The 9412-nt window shown below is 32.9% G+C and overlaps 1 protein-coding gene across 1 annotated transcript; it reads left to right on the top strand.

Moving 5' to 3' along the window:
- The first annotated feature begins 444 nt into the window (after positions 1 to 444).
- LOC133329410 (phenylalanine--tRNA ligase beta subunit-like) lies at positions 445 to 2563 on the top strand. Its single transcript, XM_061537883.1, has 4 exons — positions 445 to 625; positions 700 to 916; positions 982 to 2342; positions 2412 to 2563. The coding sequence occupies exons 1-4, from the start codon at positions 568 to 570 to the stop codon at positions 2561 to 2563; spliced, it is 1788 nt and encodes a 595-aa protein (XP_061393867.1). The 5' UTR covers positions 445 to 567.
- Positions 2564 to 9412: the final 6849 nt, after the last annotated feature.

The following is a 9412-nucleotide window of genomic DNA, read 5'->3' as shown; positions in this document are numbered from 1 at the left end:
ACCCAAAACAAAATTCATGAATTTCAAAATTTTGACTTTTGGCCAAATAGTGGTGACTACTTTCCTAAGGCCCTAATCATTTGCCTTATAATTCCTTCACTTCAATGTTAAAATGCAGGACATAATCAAATTAATAATAAATAAATATAAATTCAATTTGAATGTATTAAGCAATGAATTTGAAGTACATTTAAATAGATTTATTCTATTTATACTGCCCCTTTAAGGCAAATAAGAGTTTATTTTGCATTATTTTTCCTTTTTATTATTTAATAATATGAATATTTATTTAGTAATTATACAAAAACATTAATTTATAATATAAATTTAATATTAACGATCATTCTAAAAACCCCCAACACCAGCAAATCCAATTAGAATCACAGTGTTGTATAGTCATTGGTGTTATCAATTCCATGTGCTCATTACCACAACAATAAGAAGCAGCATAATAACAAACCGCTGTCAAATCTTTTTAACGCGTGTGCAATTTTTTCCCCGACATCTCCGGATTCGTGGCCAGGAAAAAGGGTTAAATATTGTTGGAATTTATCAATAAAATAAAACATGCCGACCATCGGAGTTAAACGTGATCTCTTATTCGAGGCATTGGGCAAAAAATACAGTAATGTCAAGAGAAATTAGTCGCTATTTATACGGAAAATTAATATGTGTGTGTGTCTGTGGTTTCTTTTATAGCCGATGATGAGTTTCAAACATTGTGTTTTGCCTTCGGTCTGGAACTGGATGAAGTCACAACAGAGAAACAAATGTTAACCCGTGAACAGGGTGATGATGCTGCTGGAGCTGCTGATGCTTCAGAGGAAATCATTTATCGTATTGATATTCCGGCAAATCGTTATGATTTGTTGTGTATGGAGGGTTTGGTCACCGGTCTGTTGGTGTTCCAGGGCAAGTAAGTTTTAAGAATGGGCGTTGTATTGAAAAACATTTTTAAATATCTCTCTTTTTTAATTGAAGAATCAAACCCCCACAATTTAAGATTGTGGAACCAGCTGATGGCAAACGTCAAGTTATGAAAATCTTACCCGAAACAGCCGAAATTCGTCCCTTTGCTGTGGCTGCAGTTTTGCGTAATATCACCCTGAATCAGGCTGCCTATGATTCCTTCATTGATCTGCAAGATAAATTGCATCAAAACATTTGCCGCAAACGTACCCTGGTGGCCATTGGCACTCACGATTTGGATACCATTCAAGGTCCATTTACATATGAGGCTCGTGCTCCCACAGATATCAGCTTTGTTCCCTTGAACCAAACCAAATCCATGAATGGCAATGAATTAATGGAATTCTATTCGACTCATGCTCAACTAAAACAATATTTACCCATTATACGTGACTCACCAGTATACCCAGTAATTTATGATGCCAATGGTGTGGTCTTGTCATTGCCACCCATCATTAACGGGGATCATTCAAAGATTTCATTGAAAACCAAGAATGTTTTCATTGAATGTACAGCCACAGATTTAACCAAAGCTAAGGTTGTGTTGGACACAATTGTCTGCATGTTTTCAGCACATTGCGACGAAAAATTCAGTGTTGAACCCTGTGATGTTATACAGCCGGATGGTACCACTGTAACCTATCCCGAATTGGAAGTACGTGAAGAAACCATTTCTGCCAAAAAGGCTAACTTAGCCATTGGTATTTCGGAGAGTCCCGAAAAAATTGCCGATATGTTGACACGCATGTATTTGGAAGCAGAATGTCAGGCTGATGGTGATCAAATTAAAGTTAAAATTCCACCCACTCGGCATGATGTCATTCATGCCTGTGATATTTATGAAGATGTGGCAATTGCCTTTGGCTATAATAACATTACGAAGTCGCTGCCTTCATTTATGCACATTGCCAAACAATACCCATTGAACAAATTAACCGAACAGCTCAGGGAACAAGTGGCTCAGGCTGGTTTTACTGAAGCCCTCACCTTTACATTGTGTTCTCGTGATGATATTGCACGTAAATTGAATAAATCTATTGATAATATACCAGCTGTGCATATTGCAAATCCCAAGACATTAGAATTCCAAGTTGTAAGAACAACTCTATTGCCAGGCCTACTAAAGACACTGGTGGCCAATCGTAAAATGCCACTGCCGTTGAAATTGTTTGAAATTAGTGATGTTGTGGTGGCCGATGATGATACTGAGGTTGGGGCACGCAACGAAAGGCGTTTGTGTGCTGTTAACTGCAATAAAACTGCAGGTTTTGAGGTCGTACATGGTCTCTTGGATCGTGTTATGCAATTGCTTGAGGTACCATGGAAATCATCGAACTCTAAAAATACTGGATATTATCTACAAGCTGCTGAGGGTAGGTTTTTGTAGTTGATTAGCAAAATAAATAAAATTAAATGTTAATAAATTATATTCTTCCTTGTAGATCCTTCATATTTCCCCGGCCGTTGTGCCCACATTATGTTGAACAATGTTGCCATTGGTAAAATTGGTGTACTTCATCCCACAGTTTTACAAGCCTTTGAATTGACCACACCATGTTCGGTGGTAGAATTCAACATTGAACCATTTGTGTAAACATATGGAGTAGTAATTCTTGGAAATGCATTTTTAGCTTGGTGTGGCGTAAAGAGATATTTAAGCAAATGAAATGATCAATTTTACAATGATTAAAATAAACAATATAAAAAAATATTCTTGAAACTTGAAACAACTTAATTTTTTTATTAATTTATTATGACATTCACGATGTAAAAGAAAAATAGTAATTTTAATAAAGTTCTAAGCATTAAATCATATACCTAAAAGTGAACCAATATTTACTATTTTTTCTTAGGAGGTTTTCTTACAAAATGAGAGCCGAAAATCTTAAGATTCGTATGGAAAACCTGCCCAAAATTCTTTTATTGTGGCCAAATCTTTAATGCTTTTAAAATTGCAATATTATTGACTCCACCTTTTTTCTTCAGGGTCTCTTTTGAGAAGTTTTTCCCATGCTGCCTTACCTTTCTCATTCAAAAGGGATCCCTTCAGCTGTAATTGGCCCAACTTGTGAACTTTCAGATAAACTTGATACTATTCTTATAATTATAAAGGAGTTCGTGACAGAGCGGTGTGCTGATGAAGTCAAACCAGCAGCAGTCGTAAAGGATAGACATAATCAGCCTTATTCTGGATATTATTCTTTAAAAGATTTCCAAGGGCCTCGGTCTTGTGCGCATCTCCTCCAATTTGAAAGCCCATGTTCCGAGATGGTGTCCTCTACTTGGTCTTTCCACCTAATTCGTGACCTTCCCTTTTATATGCCTTTTGAGCTGGGACATGTCCACGTATAGATTGTAAAGCTCGTGGTTCATTCGACGCCGATATTCACCGTGGAACTTTTCCAGGATCTGGTGCAAAGTGAACATCTGGTCAATGGTGGATTTGCCAGGCCTGAAGCCGCATTGGTATGGTCCAACAATGTCATTGACCATTGGCTTCAGTCGTTCACGCATGCTCCTGACCAGCATGGCTGGTAATCCATCGCCACCTGCTATTTTATTATTCTTCAACCGATTGATTGCTCTTCTGACTTCATCTTGGCTAGGAGGTATACACTCTATACCGTCATCTCATATTGGTTCTGGGGCATCTTCATCACCGACACTATTTAATACCAGAAACTTTTCAAAATGCTGCAGATCCTCAACACGCTGTCTGTACCTGTCACCTGGTTACCTTCTTCATCACTACATGTTAAATATTTCAAGAGTCCGCTGTAAAATTGCTTTGTAATTAAAAGAAAATAAATTAAAGTTTGAAAATATGGCATGTGAGATAGCTGTTTATTGTTTTGATGCAATTTGGTGCAACAACTACAACCAGATTACAAATAAAAGAACATTTGTTTATTTGCAAAAACCGCATTGAACTATCTAAGAAGACACAACGAATTATTCATTATTTATTTCCCTAATTTCTTATTTTTTGTAGCTTTATTAATATTAATTCATAATTTTAATTTAGTTTTCCACTCATCAGGGACTATGTTGTTTTCCCCGTAATTTTAATATTTTTTTTTTTTTTATTTCTGGAGAGACAGATTTTCTCAAAAAATGTCTTTTTTCGTATCAAAATTGCATTAAACTCGGCATAAATATTCCTTATTACCTTTATACATTCCGTGACAATATTTGGTTGAGCGTGCATCGTTACCAATAGGATTTCCAATGGAATTTTATTTGTTGTTTTTGAGTTAAAAATATTCATACAACCATTTATAATATTCAAAATAATCATAAAATATGTATTGTGTAGATATTTTTCATAAAAATATTTATTACTTATGTTTTTGTAGTCGGCTCCCTTTAAATTTATTAGCGAAAAATTTCTCACAAAATCTCATCAAATTCTCCCCCACTCCCTGTAATCCAGAATACGTAATTTTGCCACTAAGCTGATTTTTTCGCTTTCGAACTAGATTCAGAATAAGGGCAAAGTGAAAATGCGAAAAAATCGCTTTAGGGGAGAGTTCTGGTTCAGAATAACTTTAAAGGGAAGAGCGAACAAATTCACGGTGAATTAATGTGTCCAGAATAAGGCTGAGTAACTAAGATCAACAACCTAAGCCCAAAAAACTTGTTGAGGCGAATGTTATTGGACTTTTTTCATTATCCGCAACCTGTGGACGAGTCAACATTCTGCTCCCCGGTAAATAAACTTACCTCCTTTCTTTCAGCTCTCACCAATAAAACAATAATTCTCTTGTTCTTCTTCTTTGTATGTTGTTATTATTTAGCATTTGTGTTTTTTTGTTTTCATTTTTTTTCTTTACTCATTTTTATCTTGTTTAATATTATTACTAGTGGATTTGTTTTTAATAATATTTATTTTCTTTTTCGGTTTTTCATTAGTTATGGTTTTAATTTTCTTTTATATTTCGTCTTAGTATGTATATAGAGAAATTGCAATTTAACTTTGTTGTGGAGTAATAATTAAATGCAATTTCAAAATGTTTTTTTTTTTTTTTTTTTTAGATTAATTATTTTGCATTATTTCTATAAGAATGCATTTAGATTCGAATACGGTGTTTTTTGTTTCATTTTATTTTTTTGCAGTTTTCACATTTATATTTTTTCTTCTTCTTCTTTTTCTTCTTTATGCATAGTTATATTAATAATAATAATTAATGTATTATTAATACAATAATATTTGTTGTTGTTCGGTTTGGTTTTGTTTCAATGTAATATATTAATAATATATACGTTTTTAGGTTTGGTTTTTTTTTATCGTTTTAATAATAATAATAATCATAATATAATAATAAATAGTATTTTTAATAATATTTGTATATGCATTGTAATATTGTTTTTTTATTACTTTTTCAATAACTCTTGCATATATTATCTGCCCGTAGTTTTTTACGAGTAATGACATTTTATTAAGCAAATGCTTTTTTTTTTATACAAGTCTGTGATTTTTTCCCCACTTTCCACCCATTTTATCTCGGGGTTTCCTCTTCTTGTCATAAAGTAATAATAGTGGTTTTCCGTATGGCCTTTCTCTGAGGATTGTAATCTTAATTATTCATTTTTTTTATTTTTGTATACTTCCAATACCTACTAATTTCTAATTGTTATCATTTCATTTTTTTTCAATATATAATTTTAAGTAATAAAAAACATGAATATGAACGTTACATAGTTAGTTAGATTTTGGTTTTGAATTTTTTTTTTATTGGAATGAGAATGAATGAGAGTGTATTTATTTTTTGTTTCTACCCAGCAAACATTATGGCGCCATTAATAGAGGATGAGTAACTAATTTATTATATTTTAATTTTTGGTTTTTGAATATTTCTTTTTCAATTCAAAATTTTATAAATATTTTTTTATATTCTTGTTAATAATAAGATTTTATAAAGTCAATTGTTACTGTTGTTGTTTTTTTTTCAGAATTTAATGTAATTTTAGCGATTTTTTCTTTCATTTATAAACATTGCTTGCAGCTTTTAGAGTATAATTGTTAAATGGTATTTTAATTAATTATATTAAAAAGAAAAAAGGTGATCGTAAATAAAGACATGAATAAACAATTTATTTTTAAATATTTTAAATAGCTATTTTTAAAGAGTATGTATATAAAATAATAACAATTTTTATATATGAGTTGCATGTAAGATATATGTAATAGAAAATTATTAAATAGGAAAAGAATATTTAATAACAATAAATAATATTCAAGATTTATCAAAATTTTAGGTATCAAGCACCATCCATTAGAACAAAATAAAATTATTGGAACTCTAAGGTGTAACTTAAAAATATAAAGTCTCAACATCCATAAGTTAATTGTTTTTAGACATATTCAGCTCAGATTACTCAAATTTATTACATAAAATAATGAAAAAAGTGAAAAAAATTAATTAAAAAAAAAATATTATATCACATAATAAAATAAGTGAAAGCATAACCAGAATACCGGACAAAATTTCAAATATGTTTTTATTAGAGATTTTAGCTAGAAAATAGTTTCATGTTAATAACCCACTATATTCAAAATAAGAAATAACAGGAAAACTGTAAGCGTGAGCAACTCGAGATGTAAGGAGTCAGAATGAAGTCCGGAAATTTTACCAACGACCAAACCGAAGGCTTTGGCGCAGGCACATCCTCCTGTAGAGTTAAAGAAGGAAGCCTGGTGACATACAGACAGCGTTTTGAGCATCTGGAAGGAGCATTTTGAAAAGCTTCTGGTATCAAATAGTGGCGGTGAAGAAGATACCTCAAAACCAATAAGAGATGACGGTATGCCTAGCCAAGATGAGGTCAGAATAGCAATCAATCGGCTGAAGAATAATAAAGCAGCAGGTGCCGATGGGTTACCTGCCGAACTATTCAAGACTTGTGGTCAGATGCTGGTCAGGAGCATGCACCAGCCAATTAGTACAATTTGGCTAGAGGAATGCATGCCCCATGATTGGAACCCCAGCATCCTGTGTCCCGTGTACAAAAATGGAGAGAAGACGATATGTGCCAACTATAAAGAAATAAGTCTCCTTACCATCGCATATAAAGTGCTATCACACAGCACACTGTGAACGACTGAATCCAATGAATGGTCAATGACATTATTGGACCATACCAATGCGGCTTCAGGACTGGCAAATTCACCATAGACCAGATTTTCACTCAAGTTGGCAGTGTGTCGTGTGACCTTTGTAACATCCAGCTGGAGAAGGTCATACGAGAGGCAAAAGGTGAACAAAAAAGGCACTCTGTACACCAAACAACACATGTTAACTCGCCTATGCCGATGACATCGACATAATGGGTCGAACATTGCGAGCGGTAACAGCCACCTTTGAACAAATTGAGAAGGAGTCTGCCAAAGTGGGTCTGGCAGTAAATGGCGAAAAGACCAAGCTGATGGTAACAACGTGCAAGACGTCCAGCAGACTCGGACCAACTGTGGAACTTGAAAACTACATCTTCGAAGTATTGAGCGAATTTATATACCTAGGTACCGCCATTAATAAAACTAAAGACATAAGTTTTGAAATTCTGAGAAGGCCACCTCTCGCTAGACCAAACTCACACTCTACAAGATGCTGATACTACTCGTGCTGTTGTATGGATTTGAAGCATGGGTACTTACGCAAGCAGATGAGGCAGTTCTTAAAGTGTTTGAGAGAAAAAATTTCCGAAAGATCTATGGACCGATCTGCTTGACGGTGAATATCGCCGTCGAATGAACCATGAGCTGTACCAGCTATTCTCGAACATCGGCATTGTTAGACGCATTGAGCTGCAGCGTATACGTTGGCTAGGTCATGTTGTGAGAATGGATGAAGATGCCCCAGCACAAAAGCACATATAAAAGCGAGCCAACTGATGGCTCACGCAGAAGGGGAAGGTCACGAATTAGATGGAAAGATCAAGTGGAAACCACATTGCAGACTATGATATTTCAAACTTGAAAAACTGCGTAAAAGACCGACGCGCCTGGAAATCTTTTTTTAATTTCGGCTTATGGAACGAAAGTTCTGTCACAAGCCAGCTAAATAAGTAAGTACATAACAGTTTTACAGCGGATTCTTGATATTTCACTTTTATATTGTTATAAAGTTATTTAAACATAAAGTTATTAAAACTTAATAAAAAGTAACGTTTACAAAAATCAATAAATATAATAATATTGAAAAATATTGAATGTGAAAGCGAAATTTCTCTCTAGGAAAAATCATAAAAAAATCTAACAAATAACATATATCAAGAACATAAATATTTATTAATTAACGAGAGCTCTTTAGATATGCTTTACTTCAATAATTTGTAAAAAATTTATTAAATTTCTAAAACATATTTATTTATTGTTGGTGAAGTCTTTAATTTAAATATTTTATTTGAATAATTAATAATGAGTATAAAACAAATAGAAAAAAGTGTTCAATTTTAAAAATGTATTTTTCTTATTGTGAGTTAGTAATAATAAAATAAAAATGAACATATTTATAAATTATTTAATGTGGATTTATTTTAAAATGTATTTTAGTATAATTTTTTTAACTTTTGTAGATTAATGTTTTTGTTTTAATTTTTTATTAAAGCAAGCAATTGTTATAGTGTATACCGTTTAATATTCATTTTTTATGTTAGTTATATATTTTTTTAGTTTATATAGATTTAAATTTTGTTTTGGTTATGTTTAATGTCTAATAATTTTTAAAAGGGTTCATATAATTTATTTATGGTATGTTTTTTTTTCTTTGTCGATCAAATAAAATAAAAGAAAAATCAATGCATAGTTTTATGTTTTATTTATTTTATTTGGTTACAAAGTTTTCAAAGTTCCAAATGTGTGTTTGTATATGCAAGGTATGTATTAGGTATATGTTGTGGTTCACAGAAATGGGATTTTAAATTCCACAATTATTATTATTATTAATTAAGTGCAGTTTTATATATATATACCTTAGTCCTGAAATATTGAAGTTTTTTTTAAGTTGTTGCTCACAAAGAATTCTCGGCCACGATTTGATATAGTTAAAGACACGGATGGCCCGCAGATCTTATTGGATGGTCGAGTTAATGGAAGATTGAGGGGCTCCTATAAATAAACAGAAGTATGGGTTTGCGTCACCTGCCCATTGGCTAGTTAAGACTCAGAGTTTACAGTTTCTCTATGCCGTTGTTCATTGCTAATGTGGATGTATTGATACTGTCAGTCTTAACCGTAATCCTTTTACCTCTAAATATTGTCTTAATACCAGTAGTACTTGCCTGGCGGATGCGGACAACATCTTGACTGACGTTCATTTCGTAAACAAAGAGGAAGTCACGTCCCACACCGTGGTAAGCAATGTAACACCCATTCTATTCGAAAGAGGAAAATCCAGTTCTACGTGCACCCAAGATGAAATGTCATTACTTGAAGGACTAGTAG

This window comes from Musca vetustissima, unplaced genomic scaffold, assembly GCF_032173495.1.
Source record: "Musca vetustissima isolate MV318-11 ecotype Yass unplaced genomic scaffold, APGP_CSIRO_Mvet_v1 utg3429, whole genome shotgun sequence".
NCBI classification, from domain to species: domain Eukaryota; kingdom Metazoa; phylum Arthropoda; class Insecta; order Diptera; family Muscidae; genus Musca; species Musca vetustissima.
Note: the sequence above shows the minus strand (reverse complement) of the source record. Positions and strands in the feature narration are given on the sequence as shown.

Excerpts from the sequence above, each read along its gene's own strand:
- LOC133329410 (XM_061537883.1), top strand. The coding sequence starts at position 568 with ATGCCGACCATCGGAGTTAAACGTGATCTCTTATTCGAGGCATTGGGC. Across the intron at positions 626-699 it reads GGCATTGGGCAAAAAATACA|CCGATGATGAGTTTCAAACA; the intron begins GTAATGTCAAGA and ends TTTCTTTTATAG. Across the intron at positions 2,343-2,411 it reads TTATCTACAAGCTGCTGAGG|ATCCTTCATATTTCCCCGGC; the intron begins GTAGGTTTTTGT and ends TCTTCCTTGTAG.